This window comes from Callorhinchus milii, unplaced genomic scaffold, assembly GCF_018977255.1.
Source record: "Callorhinchus milii isolate IMCB2004 unplaced genomic scaffold, IMCB_Cmil_1.0 Scaffold22, whole genome shotgun sequence".
Lineage (NCBI taxonomy): Eukaryota > Metazoa > Chordata > Chondrichthyes > Chimaeriformes > Callorhinchidae > Callorhinchus > Callorhinchus milii.
The window spans coordinates 10,403,532-10,426,815 of NW_024704763.1; the positions used below are offsets into that span (position 1 = coordinate 10,403,532).

The following is a 23,284-nucleotide window of genomic DNA, read 5'->3' on the forward strand; positions in this document are numbered from 1 at the left end:
TTGAGTGTCTGTGTATGTGTTTGTGAGCGTCTGTGTCCATCTCTGAGTTTGTGTGTGAATGCGTGTCTCTCTGTGTTTGTGTCTGTGAGTGTATGTGTGTGTGTCTCTCTGTGTTTGAGTCTGTGTGTGTCTGTGTTTGTGAGTGTCCGTGTGAGTGTGTGTCTCTCTGTGTTTGTGGGTGTCTGTGTGAGTGTGTGTCTCTGTGTTTGTGGGTGTCTGTGTGAGTGTGTGTGTCTCTGTGTTTGTGAGTGTCTGTGTGAGTGTGTGTCTCTGTGTTTGTGAGTGTCTGTGTGACTCTCTGTGTTTGTGGGTGTCTGTGTGAGTGTGTGTCTCTCTCTGGGTGTGTGTGTTACCCGGCTCCACTGGTTCCCCCATGCCTCAGACAGTAGAATTTAAAATCCTCGTCCTCACTTTCCAGCTCAATAACCTCACCCTCCTACATCTCTGATCTGCTGACCCCCTATCAACCTGTCTGTGGGCTCCGATCTGCTCCAGGTCTCCCACCCGACCTGCCCTTCCATCGGCAGCCGAGCTTTTAGCCTCTTTGCCCCCACCCTGTAGAACTCCATCCCACAGTCCCTTCGCCGGGCTCCCTTCGTCGCCTCTTCAAGGCATGACTCAGGACACTCCTTTTCGACCGTGCTCTCTGCCGCCCTCCTATTCTCTCCCTCACGCCTTCATCACCTCCAGGCTCGAGTATGCAAACTCCCTGCGTGTCGGCCTTCCCAACTCCTCCCTCCACAGCTGCAGATAATCCAGAACTAACTCTGCAGCCCGTGTCCTCTCCCGCACCAAACTCCATGACCCCATCTCCCCCACTCTCGCCCGACTCCATTGGCTCCCTATCCTTCAGAGGATCCAGTTCAAGATCCTGGTTCTCACATACAAAGCCCTCCATGGCCTCGCCCCACCCTACCTCTGTGACCTCCTAACCCTCTACCAACCCGCCCGCTCCCTCCGCTCAGCCAACTCTGGCTGCTCCACGTCCCCCGACCCACCCGCCCCACCATTGGCGGGAGAGCCTTCAGCCACTCTGCCCCAACCTCTGGAATTCCATCCCCCAGTCACTCCGCCTCACCTCCTTCAAGTCCCACCTCAAGACCCTCCTCTTCGACCATGCCATCGGTCACCCCCTTCCCCTCCCCTCACTTCCCCATCACCCCCCACCCCACCCCAGCTCGGGTCTGAAATGCTATCACTGTCCAGTGGCTTGGGACGTCCTCCCGATGTGAAAGGCGCTATACACATGTCATCTTGTTGTTGTTGTATCTGTGTGCGTCTCTCTTCTATATGTGTGTGTGTTTGTTTACGAGTGTGTCTGAGTATGTTTCTCTCTCCTCTGTCTGTGTGTCTCTCTCTTTCTCTGTCTGAGTGTGTGTGTTGCTCTGTGACTGTGTCTCTCTGTCTCTCTGTGTGTCTCTCTCTCTCTCTCTCTGTGTGTCTGTGTGTCTCTCTCTCTGTGTCTGTGTCTCTCTCTCTCTCTGTGTCTCTCTCTCTGTGTGTGTGCCTGTGTGTCTCTCTCCCTCTCTCTCTCTGTGTGTGTCTCTCTCTCTCTCTGTGTCTCTCTCTCTCTCTCTCTCTGTGTCTGTGTCTCTCTCTCTCTCTGTGTCTCTCTCTCTCTGTGTGTCTGTGTGTGTCTCTCTCTCTCTCTGTGTCTGTGTCTCTCTCTCTCTGTGTGTCTGTCTCTCTCACTCTCTCTCTCTGTGTCTCTTGCTCTGGGTCTGTCTGTCTCTCTATGTCTCTCTTTGGGTCTGTCTCTGTGTGAGGTGCTGGGCTGAGAGCTCCTGTACCTCTCTGGTGTCCCCCTTTCCCCACTCCCAAAAAAGAAAAAAGGGCCACCCCGATTTTGTTAAAAAAGCAATTAAGAATATTTTTTGCAACAATCTGATGTGTTATTTCCTCATGTTTAGTTTCAATCAATGAAATGAAAAAATGTAGGTTGCCAGTAAAATGCACCTCAATAGCACCAATCAACTCCCTGCAAAATTTGCAAAAAATGTCCACACATTTCCCTGGAAAATGTGAAAATATGCAATTTTGGACAAATATTTCCATACTTTTCTATTGGCCCAAGTGTTTGAACGTGCAGAGGAATGTGTCGTTTTCTCATTTTTTAAAAAAATCTTGTGATAATACTTGTAATCTTTACATTGATAATGTGTCATGTGCCCGGTGGGCCGATGGGTGGGGTGGGGCCGGTGGGCCGGTGGGTGGGGTCTGGGATTGGCTAAATGTGTAATGCACTGATGGAGGTTCCCACTGTATGTGACGGAGCGTCTGCACATCTGTGTATTGTTAACCTCTGCGCTCCCCGTAAAGTGGGGGATAAGTTCCACTGTGTAACTGCGCTGAACCACACGGCGGGGAAGCCTCGGTCCATGGGCAGAGTGGACAGCGCAGCAGAAACTCCCTGTTGCCCCCTGTACCGGGCACCGACCAGCTGTGTTTTCTTCTTTCTGTCATAGGAATTTTTTCTTTGAGACAATTGCAAATATAAATTCAATTGATTAATAAATTTTATTTTATTTAATAAAAAGGTATTGGCTAAATGAGTCAGCCTGGCTCAGCCTGGAGCACTCTCACTGCTGGGCCGCAGGGGGAAGCACAAGTTGTGGTGACTGTCAGCTCACATTCCAGGCTGACACTTTGGGGCTGGGGGGGCAGGGCTGGGGGAGGGCTGGGGGGGGGCAGGGGAGGGGGAGGGCTGGGGGGGGCAGGGGAGGGGGAGGGCTGGGGGAGGGCTGGGGGGGCAGGGGAGGGGCTGGGGAGGGGGAGGGTTGGGGGGGCTGGGGAGGGGGAGGGCTGGGGGGCAGGGGAGGAGCAGGGGCGGTGGGAGGGGAAGGGGCGGGGCTAGGGCGGGGGGTGGGAGCAGGGCTGGGGGAGGGGCTGAGGGGGCAGGGCTGTGGGCAGGGGCTGTGGGCAGGGGCGGGGGGAGGGGCGGGGGAGGGATAGGGGTGGGGGAGGGATAGGTGTGGGTGGGGGGAGGGATAGGGGCGGGGGCGGGGCAGGGGCTGGGGGCAGGGCTGGAGGCAGGGCAGGGGGCAGGGCTGGGGGCAGGGCAGGGGGCAGGGCAGGGGGCAGGGGGCAGGGCTGGGGGCTGGGGGCAGGGCTGGGGGCTGGGGGCAGGGGGCAGGGCAGGGGGCAGGGCAGCTGACATTTGTTGAGACATTAAACTGTCCCTGTTTTGATGGACATGAAAGATCCAATGTCCCCATATACAATTGGTCATTCACTTCATGGCTGTTGTGGACCTTGCGATGCCTACATTGGTACCAGTGGTTAGCCCATAAAATACAGTCACTCCACTTTACAGTAAATGTTATAAAGTGCTTTAGTTGTGATAAGGCACTATATCAAATGGAATGATTATTATAAATAAATGAAATATTAAGACTGATTTAGGTTAATGCTGGTTAGCTGTCAAATCCCCAGCAGGTGCTCAGCAGATCCCTGGTTATGATCCCCAACCCACAGGGAGCAGTTAGTGAGAGCGGAGGAGGGGAATGGAGAATGAACACTATTCGTCCAATGTAATGGAAAAACACCTTATTTTAAGAGATCAGATGTTAGNAAAAAATGTGTTCTTTGACGTTTTTGTGCTTCCCTCATTTTGGGAAATGCTGAGTGTTGGAAAAATTCCTGGATTATATCACACAATCTTATATCGCACTCTGCTGTCTGACCCTCAGGATTGTTTATCAGTCTGGAGATCCTATGTGTTGAAACATGGCTGTCTTCGAGGTCACTAGGTTTCCAACATCACTTCCTGCATGCTGCACACCCAAAAAGTGAGAATTTACAACATAACCTCCCAATGTGAGCAGGTTTGGTTGTGTATTATAAGGCCAGTGCCATTATGTGCATGTGTAGCTTGCAGAAAGTTACCCTGGCCTTGATGTCCCTGGTCAGTTGATTGGAAGGGCATTTGACACTGATTGGAATTAGCAATTCCCAACTCGCGTGCTCTAACACAGGTGGAGATAAAAGGATCTTTTGAGGTCAATCTGAAGGGAGAGTATAATAATAATAATCATAACCCTTGTACTTGATACAGCGCCTTATCATGTCATTGAGACGTCTCAAAGAGCTTCTGTACTGTAAGGTGAATTGACTACGTATTTTGTGGGTGAAATGCGGCAGACCACATTATATTATCATAATTATTAGTAGTAGCTGTCAATCTTCTCATGTGGACGCAGTTTCTGATACGTGAGACCGGCTCCAGTGTTCCCTGTGAACGAGCAGCCTGCCACAGGAAATCATTCAGCCCATTGGCCTGTTCTACCAGATCTTAGAACCTCAGGGCCTTTCACCAATCACAGGTTTCTCAACTCATACTGATACCATTGCCACTGAGCTCCTTGCTTTAATAGTATTAAAGCTGTTTAAGTTTGTATTTAGTCCTACATGGGCAAGTGCAGCCCATATCCAGGAGATTAGAGCCTAAGCCTCACGGGGCCTGACCTGCTGGCTGGCCATCTGTGAGGACAGGTTCTGCTGCTCACATTCAGAACATCCCAAATACTGAAAGTATTCAGCTCAGCCAAAACAGCCACCATTGGCTGGGGCGAGAGAACTCTTCCCAATCCTCCAGCTGGTACAAAAATAAACTCTGTGCCGGATACCAACAAAGTATTCTCTTTATTTCACAGTCAGGGTTTCACTGTGGCAAGAAACTGGCTCTTGCTTGAGGGGCTGCTCGCCCTCTGGTACCATTGCACAAGGTGGTTGCTTCTCTCCTCTGGCTAACAAAAGCTGTGCTAAGCCACATCTCATCGATCTTCCTAGATTTGTCATAAAGCACTATTGGCAGTCACTGGCACAAGCATTAATGAACCACATTAAGCTCAAGCCACATCTTTATAAAGTAAAAATCACCTTCACTCACACCTTTCCCTCCACTCCCTCCTTGAGCCGCTCCAGACTGGTTTCCCTCCAGCCCACACAAATGACGTCTTCCCTCTCTGTGACCAGGGCTCCCTCATCTTGAACCTCTCCGCTACGTTCGATACAGTTGACCATGCCCTCCTCCTCCACCGCATCTCCTCCCTCATCCACCTTAGTGGAAACACACTTACATGATTCGAGTCCTACTTAACCAACCGGCAACACTTCGTCTCCACCAACGATTTTTCCTCCCGCCAACGTCCGATCACCAGCTGGATATCCCAAAAACTCCATAATTGGCCGCCTCCTCTTCCTCATCTACATACTCTCTCTTGCCAATGTCATGTGACTATCCTCCTGGGCGGGAGGGAGGTAAGCGGGTTCTCCTTGGAGCTGAATTGGCTCCAAGGTGACATGCCTGGCAACAGAATGTCGGAATCAAGCCAGCCCCCGGTGCCAGTCTCTAGTCCAGTTCCTGAGCCAGGAAGGTACTCAGTATTCCAGGGCACTCACTGCTGACGACAGCATTGGCAGGATCTGGAAGGACAGACTAGTCACTGGGAGCAGGGAGTCATCCCACTCAGCTCCTGTTAAACCCACAAGCCAAAGCAGGTCCTAGCTGGTCAAGCTGCAGGAAAGCTTGTCAGAAAGCAATATCAATGGCAAGCTATGCGGTTTCAGCTGGTCAGCAGTTACCACTCTGGGGTCTCCAAGCCTTGGCTCTTTGCCAACCTGTGTTCTTCCAGCGAGAGAGAGAACATTCCATTCCAACAATCTATATCTGGGATTTCAATGTGTAGGTGGGATTCATGGAAATCTCAACTTGGTTTGGATACTCTTAAGCATGGTGATGGGGTTCCACGTGCGTCAAACACTCAGCTCACCAAAAAAATTTGCAGATCTGAGGTAAACTTCCACATGTATGCAGATGACACACAAATCTACTTCTCCTCCTCCAGCTGCGACTCCAGGTCCTCTGACGTCAGCTTGTTTTTCAGACACCAGGGCCTGGATGAGTGCAAACTCTTTGGTTCCCATCACATCTTCTGTCCTGCGGCTCTGACCTACTCAATCTACCTGGCCTATCCCTCAGACTCACTGAACTTGTGTGTAACTTAGGTGTCAGGTTTGATCCTGAGGTGTCCTTCCTACCCCGCATCCAGTTCCTGACCAGAACCACTTTCCTCCACCTCCGTCACATTGGCCGCCTCCGACTGTATCGCACCCCAGATGCAGCTGAAACACTCATCTGCACTTTAGTCACCTCCCGCCTCCACTATCCACAAAATCCAACTGTACCAAAGCTCTACTGCCTGTGTACCCACCTACTCTAAACTCTGTACTGCCATCACATCAGTGCTTGCCAGGCTCTACTAGCTCCCTATCACACACGATAAACCATATCCAGTTCAAAACCAACCCTCACCATTCTCCACTGTGGCCGGATAGGCAGATAAAGCAGTTAATAAAGCATCCGGGATACTGGGCTTTATAAATAGGGGCATAGAATACACAAGTCAGGAAGTTATGATGAACCATTATAAACACTGGTTAGGCCTCAGCTCGAGACTGTGCTGAGTTCTGGGGACCGCACTGAAAATTGTGGCCTCTCAGCTGCGCTCTTTCCTCTCCACCCATGCATTATTCGAACCCCTTCAGTCGGGCGTCCGCCCTGGTCAAGGTCACCAACGACATCTTGACCATCTGTGACCAGGGCTCCCTCTGCCTCCTCGTCCTCCTCGACCTATCGGCAGCATTCTATATTGTCGACCACACTATCCTCCTCCACCGCTTGTCCTCCCACCTCAACCTTCAAGGCCCTGTCCTTGAGTGGTTTAGGTCGTACCTCTCCCACTGTCTTCATTTTGTTTCGAAAAACGGCTTCTCCTCCACCCCCCGCACTGTCTCGTGCGGTGTCCCTCAGGGCTCTGTCCTCGGTCCCCTCCTCTTCACCCTCTATATGCTCCCCCTGTGGTGACATCATCCGCAGACATGGGTCTATAAATGGAATCTTGTTGTTGTTGTTGTTGTTGTTGTTAACTCCCACATGTATGCGGATGACACCCAACTCTACCTTTCCTCCTCTACCCTCAACTCCACGACCCCCGATGTCCTGACAGCTGTCTGTCCGACATCGAGTCCTGGACGAGAGACAACTTTCTTCAGCTCAACGTGCGAAAAACTGAGGCCCTCCTGATTGGCTCACGTCAGCGCCTCCGCACCTCAGGCGCTGACACCATCAGCTCCAAACCGCACTCTCCACCTCTCAAAGACATCAGGAACCTCGGTGTTCTGTTCGACCCTGAGCTGTCCTTTCTCCCTCATATCTGCGCCACAACTGGCACCGCCTTCCATCACCTCAGGAACATCGCCAGACTACGGCACTACCTCACGCCTCACGCGGCTGAAACTCTGGTCCACGCCTTCATCACCTCAAGGCTGGACTATGGGAACTCTCTCCTCGTCGGCCTTCCCGGTCCTCCCTCCACACTGCAGGTCATTCAGAACTCTGCAGCTCATGTACTGTCCCCCACCAGACACCGCGCCCACATCACTCCCACCCTCACCCTCACCCTCGCCCTCACCCTCACCCTCGCTCGCCTCCACTGCTCCCCATCCCCCAGAGGATCGAATTCAAGATCCTCATCCTCACCTATAAGGCCATTCACGGCCTCGCTCCCTCCTACCTCTCCGACCTACTATCCCCCGACTTACCTGCCCGTACCCTCCGTTCCTCTGGCTCCGGTCTGCTCCACATCCCCCGCCCCAACCGCCCTACCATCGGTGGCCGGGCCTTCAGCCTCTCAGCCCCGAGGCTCTGGAACTGTATCCCCAGTGCCTTTGCCGCTTCCTCCCTTTCCTCCTTCAAAGCCGGTCTCAAGACCTTTCTCTTTGACCGTGCCTTCAGCTCCCCTCTCGACTCTCTACCCTCTTCTCGCTCCCTCCCTTCCCTCCTCTCACCCTGACCATTTCCCCCCCTCCTCGCTCCCTCCCCTCACCATTTTCCCTCCAAGGCTCGGGTCCTGACCCACTGTCCAGGCCTTGGGACGTCCTCCCGACGTGAAAGGTGCTCTATAAATGGAATCTTGTTGTTGTTGTTGGATGTCAAGGCATTGGAGAGGGTGCAAAGGAGATTTACCAGGATGGTATCAGGAATGTGGGACTTCAGTTATCAGGAGTGGCGAGAGAAGCTGGAGTTATTCTCCTTCGAGCAGAGAAGGTTAAGGGGAGATTTAATAGAAGATTAATAGAGATGTTCAAAATTATGAGGGTGAACAGCAAGAAACAGTTTCCACTGGTGGAACTGGTTTACACAACGTTGCTCGGATCTGGAATGCATTGCCTAACAACTTTCAAGCGAGAAGTGGCCACAGCAGGCCGCTGAAACCCTCATACACGCCTTCATTACATCGAGGCTCGACTGTGCACTCTCTGCTTGTTGGCCTCCCCAACTCCTCCCTCCATAGGTTGAAGATCATCCAGAACTCTGCAGCCCATGTCCTCTCCTGCACCAGGCTCCGTGACCCTATCACCCCCCCACCAGGCTTCGTGACCCTATCACCCCCATCCTCACCCCCACCAGGCTCCGTGACCCTATCACCCCCATCCTCACCCCCACCAGGCTCCGTGACCCTATCACCCCCATCATCACCCCCACCAGGCTCCGTGACCCTATCACCCCCATCCTCGCCCGACTCCAATGGCTTCCCATCACACAGAGGATACAGTTCAAGATCTTGGTCCTCACCTTCAAAGCCCTCCATGGTCTTGCTTCTCCACTACCTTTCTGAGCTAACCCTCTACCATCCTGCTCGCTCCCTCCATTCAGTGGGCTTGGCCTCCTTCACGTTCCCCGTCTCGCTCGTCCCACCATTGGCGGGCGGGCCTTTCGCCACTCTGCCCCCAACCTCTGGAACTCCATCCTGCAGTCCCTCCGCCTCACCCCCTCCCCGGCCACCTTCAAGATCCACCTCCAACCCTCCTCTTCGACCTTGGTTTTGATCTTGCTGCTTCCCCCCTGCCCTCCCCTCTCCCCCACCCTCCTCAGCTCGTGTCCATAACTCTGTCTGTCCAGCGCTTTGGGACGTCCTCCCGATGTGAACGGAGCTTTACATTTGGAATTTTGTTGTTGTTGGATAGATATTTGGGGAGGATAAGTTTGCAGGGCTATGGGGAGAGAGCAGGGGAGTGGGGTTGATCAGGGCTATGGGGAGAGAGCAGGGGAGTGGGGTTGATCAGGGCTGTGGGGAGACAGCGGGGGAGTGGGGTTGATTAGGGCTATGGGGAGAGAGCGGGGGAGTGGGGTTGATCAGGGCTATGGGGAGAGAGCGGGGGAGTGGGGTTAATTTGGAAGCTCTTTCAAAGAGCAGCACAGACACGATGAGCCAAATGGCCTCCTTCTGTGGTGTATAATTCTATTATATCTATCTATTCTATCATTGGTCTACATGTTGCAGACAGAGAAATGGTAACACAGCAAAGTGCAGTATTCCTACTTAGTCTGTAGACTGTCTGGTTCAGATAGATATGTTGTTACAAGGTCTGGGTCTGGTTGCATTGGGCAGAGTCCAGCCTTCAGGGCATTGTTATATTGTACACAAAACACTCGCATGGAAAAATCAAATGTGATGACAGGAGAAATTCCTTAAAATGCAGTGTTCCTCGAGGAAGATCAAGAGGAGTGTTGTAATGTTACTCACAGGCCAATGTCTGCTGTAGCTCCTGTGGGAGATGACGATGGCCAAATGTAGCTGGAGTTGGGAGAGGCTAACACAATGAATCCAAGGTTTGTTTACTCAGCTTAGAATGGGAAACCAAGTAAACAGACCATTTCATAAATCACCCAGACAAAACAGAATTCTTTCTTTAAAATCTGAGAAGTGAAGGCCTGATCTGGATTTCATTCTATAAGGTATTGGACATACTGGTCTTTTATTGTTCTTGTGAAAACTAAACAGCACAAAAACAAAGGCTGAAGGCCAAGAAGTCAATGCCAAAACTGTCCTGAACCACAAATAACTAGCAGGCATGACATTCCTGTGTGGAATTCTGATTTAATGAGTCACTCAACTTTAATATCAGAGCAGATTGTAACATACGCAGATGCCAGCGTGCAACAGAACTAAAGCACCAATATTTTCTTTTCTTGAATACAATGATGCTGGAATAAACCAGCCAGCTTTCAAATCGGTTTAGTAATTAAATGAATGAAGAATTAATGTTAACTTACCGTTCTTGTATTTCTACCACGCTATCCTCAGATAAAGGCGCAATTATAAAAAAAGGACCAAACAATAATAATTGTTGCCGTTAATATCAAGCCCAAAAAATCCACAATATTTCTTACAGCAGAGCACACTGTGTTCAAGCTGATGCACTGGTTGCTTACGCACTAAGGTATGGCCAGACCGCAGGTAATCTGCCAGTCATTGGTCCCTGTGGCCAGGCTGGGGACACGGCTCAGGAGTTCTCACTGATATTACAGTAATGCTAAATAAAATTCTGTTCCAAAAATAAAATTGTAAATGACATTTTGTTACAATTTAATACCAATGCATAAACTGGCCACATTAAAGCGAATTAAGCCGAGCACGACTGTCAGATAGTGAGGGTCAGACTGACAGACAGTGAGGGTCAGACTGACAGACAGTGAGGTTCAGACTGTCAGACAGTGAGGTTCAGACTGTCAGACAGTGAGGGTCAGACTGACAGACAGTGAGGGTCAGACTGACAGACAGTGAGGGTCAGACTGTCAGACAGTGAGGGTCAGACTGTCAGACAGTGAGGGTCAGACTGTCAGACAGTGAGGGTCAGACTGACAGACAGTGAGGGTCAGACTGACAGACAGTTTGGTTCAGACTGTCAGACAGTGAGGGTCAGACTGTCAGACAGTGAGGGTCAGACTGTCAGACAGTGAGGGTCAGACTGACAGACAGTGAAGGTCAGACTGACAGACAGTGAGGTTCAGACTGTCAGACAGTGAAGGTCAGACTGTCAGACAGTGAGGGTCAGACTGTCAGACAGTGAGGGTCAGACTGTCAGACAGTGAGGGTCAGACTGTCAGACAGTGAGGGTCAGACTGACAGACAGTGAGGTTCAGACTGTCAGACAGTGAGGGCAGACTGACAGACAGTGAGGGTCAGACTGTCAGACAGTGAGGGTCAGACTGTCAGACAGTGAGGGTCAGACTGTCAGACAGTGAGGATCAGACTGTCAGACAGTGAGGGTCAGACTGTCAGACAGTGAGGGTCAGACTGTCAGACAGTGAGGATCAGACTGTCAGACAGTGAGCGACAGACTGGGGTCAGGAGGGTTATGGATGTTGCAGAGGTCGGGTGGGGTGAGAGGAAATGGAACAAACTCCATGGTTGTGATTGTGAAACTGGATCTTCCTGTAAGTTTGGCTATTTCTGTATAAGGAAGGCGGCTGGTGAGCTGAAAACAGTCATTTAAAAATAGGCAGTGTGCTGGGTGGAAGGTTATAAAAGTCTGATCATTCCTACACCTTCAGTGGCTGTTACAATAATAATTGCTTTGAACTCACACAGAAAGTAACAGAATGGGGGAGCCTCCAGAGCTCGTCTCCTGCAGTCGTTCCCTCAAGTTTTAGAGATAATATCAATGTACAGCTTTCACAATGCCACAACTAATAGCAATCAGAAGATCCAGCTTTTTGAAATGATGTTTGAAATACATCATACAACTATCCAAAACTATCAATCATAAATTCTTCATACAACTAAAATGAGACAGGGAGGTTTTCTATCAGGAATGATGTACTGGAATGGAGACGGAGACAGAAGAGAGTTCTGAGTAATGAGGAGTGATCAATTACCTGTGCAGCCAGTTGTCCCTTTCTTCACAGAGTATCCCAGCTCACAGTGACAGATGAAGGATCCTTTCGTGTTCTCACAGCTGCCACTCAGACATATGTTTGGATTGAGTTCACATTCATTGACATCTGCACAAAAGAAATTGGAAATGATTTGCAGCATTCTCCAAGATAGACATCAGCACTTTGAGAAGCTTTATTCAATTCATTGGCTAATGCCATGACATCACTTTCAATGCTTTCTGACATTGTTGGATGTAAATTCAGTCAATGATAGAAACAAAACACAACCAAGGCAGACCTAAACAAGTCTTCATGTCTTCAGATGCCATAAATCCATCATAGCACAGACAGCGATACTCCCCGGGCACATTGGCACACTGCCCTCCGTCACAAATATCAGCGTTGTCCTCACACTCGTCAATATCTACAAGAAGATAAGACATTCAGACAAGGCAAACATCTGATAACATATACCACCTCACTAGAGTAAACCTCACACAAGTCATATCAGTCGGGACCATACATTTAATAAATAATATAAATAATTCTTGTATTTGATATAGCCCTTTTTCACGTCTTCTCAAGGTCTCAAAGCGCTTCACAGAATAGACTGTAAAGTGAATTGACCGTATATTTGTGGGTGAAACGTGGCAGCCAATTGTGCACAGCAATGTCCCACAAACAATCGTGGATTGAAAATGACCAATTTATTATTGTTTTTTGTTTTGGAGGGATTATGACTTATGCAAAGTGTGACTTATGTCAAACGTGCATAAGTCATATGATATATGATTTACGTAAAGTTATGCATTCATTGGATTTTATATGATTTACATATAACACATACATAAGTGTTACACATTCCGTCTGGTGACAATAATGCAAGGTTTCTGTACCATGTTTATCCCTTATATATTAAAGCTATGGTAGCCCATTCTTTTCATTCACTGTTTCTCTCTCTCCCCGTCCCTCATGCCCTCTCCCAATAACTCTCTTTCCCCGCTCCATTTCTTCCTCTCCATTTCTCTCTCTCCCCCCCCTCCCCACTTTCTCAATCAGTGCGTTTCCCCATGTGAATAGCTGCCAGACAGTGACCCGGCAAGCAGTCAGTGCGGTAGCGACATTACCAGCTTCCCCATTATTCATGGCCCTATCCAGTTGCCGTCCCACCTGCTTATTCTGAGGTCTCACCTTTTAAAATGTTACTATTTGGCATGTACAAGCCCACAATCCCGGTGTTAGAACTAAGTTTATAATTCACATTACTGGCTTATTGTTCCTTATTGTCCAGCAGTAAATATTTAGATATCAGAACCAGTAACCTGTCATTCCCATTAACTTGCACTAAATACAGTAATATACAGCAGACAATTTTGTGCTGTCTAAATCATGTCTCTGCCCCTCTCCCTCCACCCCTCTCCCCCCACTCCATTCCCCCCCTCTCCCTCTCTTCCCACCCAATCTCCCCCCACCCCCTCTGCCCCACCCTCTCACCTGTGCAGGACCTCTGGTCAGGCATCAGTGCATAGCCGTTCCTGCAGCTACACTCATAACTGCCTCGTGAGTTTGTACAATACGTTTCACACCCTCCATTCAATATTGTACATTCGTCAATGTCTACAACAGAAAGACAATCAGATCACCCCAGACAAGCAACAGCTACATAACCTCCTCACTGGTGTGATTGTACAATAGTTGCAGCAATTATGTAAAACAAGATGTTATTCACAAGATCTACAATTCATAAACAAGCTCCTCATCCCAATCAGTGAATGGGTTTATACTCCACACCAGCCCCTGCCCCAACTCCCCCCCATCGGTTATTCAAATAAACAAGCGCACAAGGAATGTCTTTTCCCACTAAAGTAATGAATAAAGATCTTACCCACACAGGCTTGCTTATCTGGTGTTGCTTGGTAACCGGTATTGCATGCACACTGGTAGCGTCCAATCATGTTGACACAGCGACCGTTCTTACAAAGATTGTCACTCAGCTCACACTCATTAATATCTACAGGCAGAGAGTGATCAATATATACAGTGACTTACACAGCAATAATAACACAGGGACGTACACAGCAATAATAAGTCCTTGCATCTGATCAGTGCCTTATCACATGATCAGGAAGATGTCTCAAAGCACTTCACAGAATTTAATGAAAAGTGAATATATAGATAAATGCGACAGCCAAATTACACACAGCAATATCCTATAAACAGTCAGGATATGAGTGACCAATTTTATCTGGAGGATTGTCAGTCAGGAGACCGGGAGAAACTCCCTTCTTTTTTTGAATACTGTCATGGGATTTTTAACTTCCACCTGAACAGACAGATGGGGCCGCGGTTTAACATCTCAAGGACGGTACTTCTGATAATGCAGCCCTCCCCTAGCACTGCACTGGAGTATCAGCCCAGACTGTGAACTGTATCCCAATAACACAATCTTCTGACCAGGGTGATAGGGCTATCAATTGAGCCAGTCTGATACTCTCACTACAACATAAACAATTTAAAACAATTCCTTTGCAACTGATCAGATTGCGACCCCATTACACACAGCCCGTCCCCATTACACACAGCCTGTTCCTAAGCTGAGATCAGCTCACTCAGCACAGGGCCCGAGCTCTGAGTGTGTGATCCCGTTGGTTCTTTGTGTTGACTGTACCCGGCAGCAGCTCACCTGTACACAATGTCCCATCTGGGGACACCTCATGGCCATGAGGACACACACAGCGGAAACTCCCATCAGTGTTTTCACAGTTGCCTCCCCGACACAGTAGAGGGTCTCGCTCACATTCATTAATATCTGAAAATACAACATTACAGTTTATATCTTCACAGTGCCTTTCACATCAGGAGCATATCCCAGGACACTCGACAATGGTACCCGAGCTGAAGATGGGCACGAGGGGATGGGGAGGGGAAAGATGACCGAAGGCATATTCAAATGAAGCTTACTCAAGACGGATCTTGAAAGAGGTGAAGAAGGAGACAAGTCAAAGTGACTCCAGGATAGTGGGGGCAGATTTACTGAAAGACCCACTGCCGATGGTGGGGCAGATAGGGCGGGTGAGAATGAGGATTTTAAACTTAATGCTCTGGGGGATTGGGAGCCAATGGAGCCAGGCGAGATATCAGGCTGATAGGCTTGCGGAGCCTGGTACAGGAGAGGACATGAGTTGAATTTTTTTTTTGAGTCAGCCAAGTGTCTGACACATGTGAAAACCCATCGCCATGCTTAAGAGGATCCAAATCAAACAGAGTTCCATGCATCCTATCTATGATAATAAAATAACAATCCTTGCATTTGATATAGCCCCTTATCGCACCTTCAAGACAATATAGAGAATACACTGTAAAGTGAATTGACTGTATATTTTGTGGGTGAAACACAGCAGCCAATTGCACACAACAGTGTCCCAAAAACAGTTGTGGATGGAGTGACCATATTATTATTATTATTATTTTTTGAAGGGATTATTACCCCCGGAAAAGTGATCCGCCAATTAACTAACAACAGGTTCCTACTTACTGCTAGGTAACCAGAGGCGTGGGGAGTAAGGAAACTTGCCTAGCGTTTTGCCACGCACAGTATCGAACCCACATCCTCTCGCTTGCGAGGCAAGTGCTCTAACCACTGAGCTATAGAACTCCACATGGAAATCCTCAAGATAGATTGTTGGAATGGAATGTGCATCTTGTTTACCTAATTCCAGAAAGGCGCAGGTTGGCAAGAGCCAAGGCTTGGGGATCCCAGAGTGTTTGTTGGTGTAACTGCTGGAATTTAAAACTGGCAAGTTTTCCTACTGCTTGTCCAACTAGGACCACCCTTCCCATTAGGGCTTTGGCTGGCAGATTTAACAGGAGCTAAGTGGGAAGAGTCCCTGCGCCTAGTCTGCCCTTCCAAGTCCTGGTTCCAAGTCCTGCTGATAAGCCAGACTGGGCTTAGAAAATGGACTACCGTGACCACCACAGAGGGCTGGCTTGATTCAGACATCCCATTGCCAAACATGTCACCTTGAAACCAGTTCAGCTCCAAAGAGACCCTGCTTACTTCAGGAGAAGGTGATGCATGAGATGATGGAGGTGGGGGAGGTTTGCAGGAGGGTGATCAAGGAGGGAATGTTAGCACACAGAATTGATGGGATACACTGTGGATAAAGACTGAGATTTAGGCACATCATTAGGATTATATATTATTGCAAAACGTGCAACTGAGAGGTAAATCTTTACTTTATACCCATGTGCAGATTACCTTAGTAACAGAAGCTAATGTTACAGTCAGGTGGCTGGATACAATGATGTAGTGTGTAACTCACCCATGCAATTCTTCATCATCATAAACCCACTTTCGTATCCTTCAAAACATTCACAATCAAAGCTGCCCTGAGTGTTGACACAGTGTCCAGGTCCACACAGGTCCGGTGAGATGTGACATTCATTAATATCTACACAGGGAACAAGCCTGCATTAACATGAGGCAACACATCACCAATTTAATGTAAAGAAACAAGCCAGCATTGAATATGCACTGTATTTCTGGCAATTCACCATAGAGACCTTTGATGTTGCTTTAGAGTCCAAAGATGATTAACGACTATTTTTTAATAGCTGCTGGATAAATATAAATCAATATTGTAGATCTGAAAAGGCCGTTCCCAAACCAATTCTTTTTTCAGATGAACTGAATGACTATTTTAACTGAGACAGTGTATTCTCTCAGACCAGGTTAATTCTCTGGAGAAAAGAAAAGTCGTTTGGAACACTCAGCAGCTCAGGCAGCATTTAACTCACTTTCCTCTCTCCATAGATGCTGCCTAACCTGTTGAGTGTTCCCAGCGACTTCTTCTGTTTTTATTTCAGATTTCCAGCATCAACAGTATTTTACCTTTTGTTAGATCTGGAGAGACTGACTGTAATTCCATGGTGACTCCTGGGTTGTATATTAATAATAAATAATAATCCTTACATTTGATATAGCATCTTATCACGTTGTTGAGGCATCTGAAAGAGCTTCACAGAATATACTGTATAGTGGATTGACTATATATTTCGTGGGCAAAACGCAGCAGCCAATTGCACACTAGTGTCCCACAAACAGTCATGGATTGAGTGACCATTTTGTTGGGGGAAGGGATTATTACCCCCGGAAAAGCGATCCATCGATCGAATAACAATCAGGTTCCTACTTACTGCTAGGTAAACAGAGACGTGTGGAGTAAGGAAACTCCCCTACAGGTTCGCTCTACTGAGGAAACAAACTTGGGGCCTCTCGCTTGCGAGGCGAGTGCTCTAACCACTGAGCTACAGGACTCTGGTACACTCACTTAGCTAATTCATTGTGACTGTTGTTTCCTCTGACTCTACCTGCCACTGACAGTGTGAAGATCAATTTTAGTTTTATATAAAAACATTCCCTTTATTACAGGAAATGGTAACAATTGATCTATTGATGTGATGCTAACAAGAAAACAAGCATTACAGTGGCTTTACTTTGTGGCCTGAGCTGGGGGGAGTAAGCAGCCTCACCTCTCCCACCATATGATGCTCAGCAGTTATTACTTCCTTAATGCTTAATGTTAACATCCACATTCATGTAAACAAGTCTGTTTTAGTAAGGCAGGTGTCTGACACACGTGGCCACTTTACACCATGCTTAGAACATAAGAATTAAGAGCAGGAGGCCATTCGGCCCCTCGAGACTGCCCCGAAACAGTATCCAAACCAGACAGAGTTCCATGTCTGCCATCTACATATGGAAATCCCCATGTCTGGAACACAACGTGGAGCACCCTTTTTACTTAATTGTGAAGAATATTAGCCATAGTTTGGTAAGAACCAAGGCTTGTGGACCTCCAGCCCACCCCACCCCACCCCGCCCCACCCCACACCACCCTGGCTCGATGACGACATTCTGTTGCCAAGGAGACGCGGTATACCTCCCCCACCCCAAGAGGCAGGTACCAGGGATGCATCTCCCTGAGAACATCCATGTATTTATGTTGTTATCAATGGAAGGTAAATACCTGTACAGTTTCTGTCTTCTGAATCAAGCGCAAAGCCGCTGTGACACCTGCATCTAAAACTCCCGATTGTGTTTCTGCACCTCCCATTGTGACAGATATCTGGGATGGTTCGGCATTCGTTAATATCTGGAGAGAGAAACCACAGCTACTGGTCCTGTTCACAAACAATTTCTGTCAAACACAGTTTACAGAACAGCAACAAGGGTAGGACCCTGAAGTACAACAATGTTAACAAAACCTCAGCAGCAAAAACACCTCCTCCAGGGACATCTCCACTCTCACACTGATCCATTCACACAATAAAGTCACAGCTTTCTATCTTGTCTGTGCTGAGCTGCTTGACCTCAACTCGGGAAGCAGAGTGGGATCATCGCTCTGGGTCAGGCTGGGAAATCAGCCAGACTTCTAACACAAGTGGCTTAGCTCTGACCCTCCCACAAATTAATGCACTGAACTACAGGAGGGCAGCCAGGAGGGTTCACTGATTGTTGACAGACTGACTGACACTGACAGACTCCGACTGACTGACTTGACTGACCCAGCCACCCGACCGACCGACACCAACTGACTGACTGACTCCGATTGATGCTGACTGACTGACTGGACTGGACGGCTGCTGGCTGGCTGACCGACTGACTGACTCCAACTGATGTCAACTAACTGACTAACACTGACTGAGACTGATTGACGCTGACAGACACTGACTGACACTAACATACACTGACTGACGGACACTGACTGACTGACTGACAGACACTGACTGACAATGACTGACAGACACCGACTGACAAACACCAACTGACAGACACCGACTGACAGACAGACACTGACCGACAGACACTGACTGACAGACACCGACTGACAGACACCGACTGACAGACATTAACTGAGACTGACTGATTGACACTGACTGACAGACACTGACTGAGACTGACTGACTGACAACTGACTGACTGATACTGACTGACACTGACTGACAGACACCGACTGACAGACATTAACTGATACTGACTGACTGACACTGACATTGACTGACACTGACAGACAGACATCGACAGACACTGACTGACAGACACTGACTGACAGACACTGACTGACATTGACTGATATTGACTGACTGACACTGACTGACACCCACTATCACTGACTGACTCTGACTGATACTGACTGATATTGACTGATACTGACTGATATTGACTGATACTGACTGATATTGACTGACTGACACTGACTAACACTGACACTGACTGACACTGACTAACACTGACACTGACTAACACTGACACTGACTGATATTGACTGACTGACACTGACTTACTGATACTGACTGACATTGACTGATACTGACTGACACCGACTAATACTGACTGACTCTGACTGACTGACACTGACTGACTGACACTGACTGACACTGACTGACATTGACTGATACTGACTGACACCGACTGACACTGACTGACTGACACTGACAGACATTGACTGACACTGACAGACAGACACTAACTAAGACTGACATTGACTGACACTGACGGACAGACACTGACTGACAGATACTGATTGACAGACATTGACAGACTAACACTGACACTGACTGACACTGACTAACACTGACACGACTAACACTGACACTGACTTACTGACACTGACTGACATTGACTGATACTGACTGACACTGACTGATATTGACTGACTGACACTGACTGACATTGACTGATACTGACTGACACTGACTGATATTGACTGACAGACACTGACTGACTGACATTGACTGACACTGACAGACACTGATAGACACTGACTGACTGACATTGACTGATATTGACTGACTGACTGACACTGACACTGACTGACTGACACTGACTGACATTGACTGATATTGACAGACTGACATTGACTGATACTGAATGACACTGACTGACTGACTGACATTGACTGATACTGACTGACTGACACTGATTGATATTGACTGATATTGACTGACTGATATTGACTGACTAACACTGACTGACTGACACTGACTGACTGACACTGACTGACTGACACTGACTGAATGACACTGACTGAATGACACTGACTGACAGACATCGACTGACAGACACCAACTGAGACTGACTAACTGACACCGACTAACACTGACTGACTGACTGACATTGACTGACACTGACATTGACTGACACTGACTGAAAGACACTGATTGACAGACATTGACAGACACAGATTGACAGAGACTAACTGACAGACAGTGACTGACAGACACTGACTGACTGACATTGACTGACACTGACAGACACTGACAGACACTGATTGACAGACATTGACTGACAATGACTGACAGACAGTGACTGACACTGATTGATATTGACTGACTGACACTGACTGACACCGACTAACACTGACTGGCACTGACTGACACTGACTGAATGACACTGACTGACAGACACCGACTGACAGACACCGACTGACAGACTAACCGACTAACACTGACTGACATTGACTGACACTGACTGGCACTGACTGATATTGACTGACTGATACTGACTGACACTGACTGATATTGACTGACTGATACTGACTGACAAATGACTGACTGATACTGACTGACAGACACTGACTGACACTGACTGAATGACAGACACTGACTGACTGACACTGACTGACAATGACTGACAGACAGTGACTGACACTGACTGACACTGATTGATATTGACTGACTGATACTGATTGACACCGACTAACACTGACTGGCACTGACTGATATTGACTGACTGATACTGACTGACACTGACTGATATTGACTGACTGATACTGACTGATATTGACTGACTGACACTGACTGACTGAGACTGACTGACAAACACTGACTACAGACACCGACTGAGACTGACTGACTGACACCAACTAACACTGACTGACTGACATTGACTGATACTGACTGACACTGACTGATATTGACTGACTGATACTGACTGATATTGACTGACAGACACCGACTGACAGACACCGACTGACAGACACCGACTGATAGACACCGACTGAGACTGACTGACACCGACTAACACTGACTGGCACTGACACTGACTGATACTGACTGACACTGACTGATATTGACTGACTGATATTGACTGATATTGACTGACCGACACTGACTGACAGACACCGACTGACAGACACCGACTGACAGACACTGACTGAGACTGACTGACTGACACCAACTAACACTGACTGACTGACATTGACTGATACTGACTGACACTAACTGATATTGACTGACTGATACTGACTGATATTGACTGACAGACACCGACTGACAGACACCGACTGACAGACACCGACTGACAGACACCGACTGACACTGACTGACTGGCACTGACTGATATTGACTGACTGATACTGACTGACACTGACTGATATTGACTGACTGATACTGACTGATATTGACTGACAGACACTGACTGACAGACACCGACTGACAGACACCGACTGACAAATATCGACTGACAGACACCGACTGACAGACACCGACTGACAGACACCGACTGACAGACACTGACTGAGACTGACTGACTGACACCAACTAACACTGACTGACTGACATTGACTGATACTGACTGACACTGACTGATATTGACTGACTGATACTGACTGATATTGACTGACAGACACCGACTGACAGACACCGACTGACAGACACCGACTGACAGACTCCGACTGACAGACACCGACTGACAGACAACGACTGACAGACACTGACTGACTGACAACTGAGTGACTGATACTGACTGACAGACACTGACTGACACTGACTGAATGACAGACACTGACTGACTGACACTGACTGACAATGACTGACAGACAGTGACTGACACTGACTGACACTGATTGATATTGACTGACTGATACTGATTGACACCGACTAACACTGACTGGCACTGACTGATATTGACTGACTGATACTGACTGACACTGACTGATATTGACTGACTGATATTGACTGATATTGACTGATATTGACTGACTGACACTGACTGACAGACACCGACTGACAGACACCGACTGACAGACACCGACTGACAGACACGACTGAGACTGACACTGACTGACAATGACTGACACTGACTGAATGAGACTGACTGACTGACACTGACAGACAGACACTGACTGACAACTGACTGACTGACACTGACTGACAGACACTGACTGACAACTGACTGACTGATACTGACTGACAGACACTGACTGAGACTGACTGACTTACAACTGACTGATTGATACTGACTGACACTGACTGATACTGACTGACAGACACTGACAGACACTGACTGACTGACAGACACTGACTGACAGACACTGACTGACTGACACTGACTGACAGACCCTGACTGACACTGACTGACTGACACTGACTGATATTGACTGACTGACACTGACTGACACCGACTAACACTGACTGACACTGACTGACATTGACTGACACGGACTGACTGACACTGACTGACATTGACTGATATTGACTGACTGACACTGACTGACATTGACTGATATTGACTGACTGACACTGACTGACTGACACTGACTGACTATTGACTGATACTGAATGACACTGACTGATGCTGACTGACTGACACTGACTGACACTGACTGACTGACATTGACTGATACTGAATGACACTGACTGACGCTGACTGACTGACATTGACTGATACTGACTGACACTGACCGACATTGACTGACTGACTGACTGACTGATACTGAATGACACTGACTGACTGACTCTGACTGACTGACACCGACTGACAGACATTGACTGAGACTGACTGAATGAGACTGACTGACTGACACTGACAGACAGACACTGAGACTGACTGACCGACACTGACTGACTGATACTGACTGATATTGACTGACAGACACCGACTGACAGACACCGACTGAGACTGACTGACACCGACTAACACTGACTGGCACTGACTGATATTGACTGACTGATACTGACTGACACTGACTGATATTGACTGACTGATATGATGACTGATGACTGATGACTGACCGACACATGACTGACAGACACCGACTGACAGACACCGACTGACAAATATCGACTGACAGACACCGACTGACAGACACCGACTGACAGACACTGACTGAGACTGACTGACTGACACCAACTAACACTGACTGACTGACATGTGACTGATACTGACTGACACTGACTGATATTGACTGACTGATTACTGACTGATATTGACTGACAGACACCGACTGACAGACACTCGACTGACAGACACTGACAGACTGACACGACGACTGAACACTGACTGGACACTGACTGACTGATTGACTGACTGACACTGACTGACACTGACTGATATTGACTGACTGATGCTGACTGATACTGACTGACAGACACCGACTGACAGACACCGACTGACAGACACTGACTGACACTGACTGACTGACTGACACCAACTAACACTGACTGACTGAGATTGACTGATACTGACTGACACTGACTGATATTGACTGACTGATACTG

The 23,284-nt window shown here is 48.1% G+C and overlaps 1 protein-coding gene across 1 annotated transcript in view; it reads right to left on the reverse strand.

The window, feature by feature from the left end:
• The window catches only part of LOC103190448 (fibrillin-2-like), a 225,936-nt gene that overhangs the window by 49,115 nt on the left and 153,537 nt on the right, over positions 1-23,284 (reverse strand). The window contains exons 23-29 of the mRNA XM_042342958.1: positions 17,752-17,877; positions 16,045-16,173; positions 14,406-14,531; positions 13,608-13,733; positions 13,217-13,339; positions 12,021-12,146; positions 11,723-11,848 (exon numbers count right to left, since the gene is read on the reverse strand). Coding sequence (XP_042198892.1) covers positions 11,723-11,848; positions 12,021-12,146; positions 13,217-13,339; positions 13,608-13,733; positions 14,406-14,531; positions 16,045-16,173; positions 17,752-17,877 — 882 coding nt within the window. The remainder of the gene's footprint in view (positions 1-11,722; positions 11,849-12,020; positions 12,147-13,216; positions 13,340-13,607; positions 13,734-14,405; positions 14,532-16,044; positions 16,174-17,751; positions 17,878-23,284) is intronic.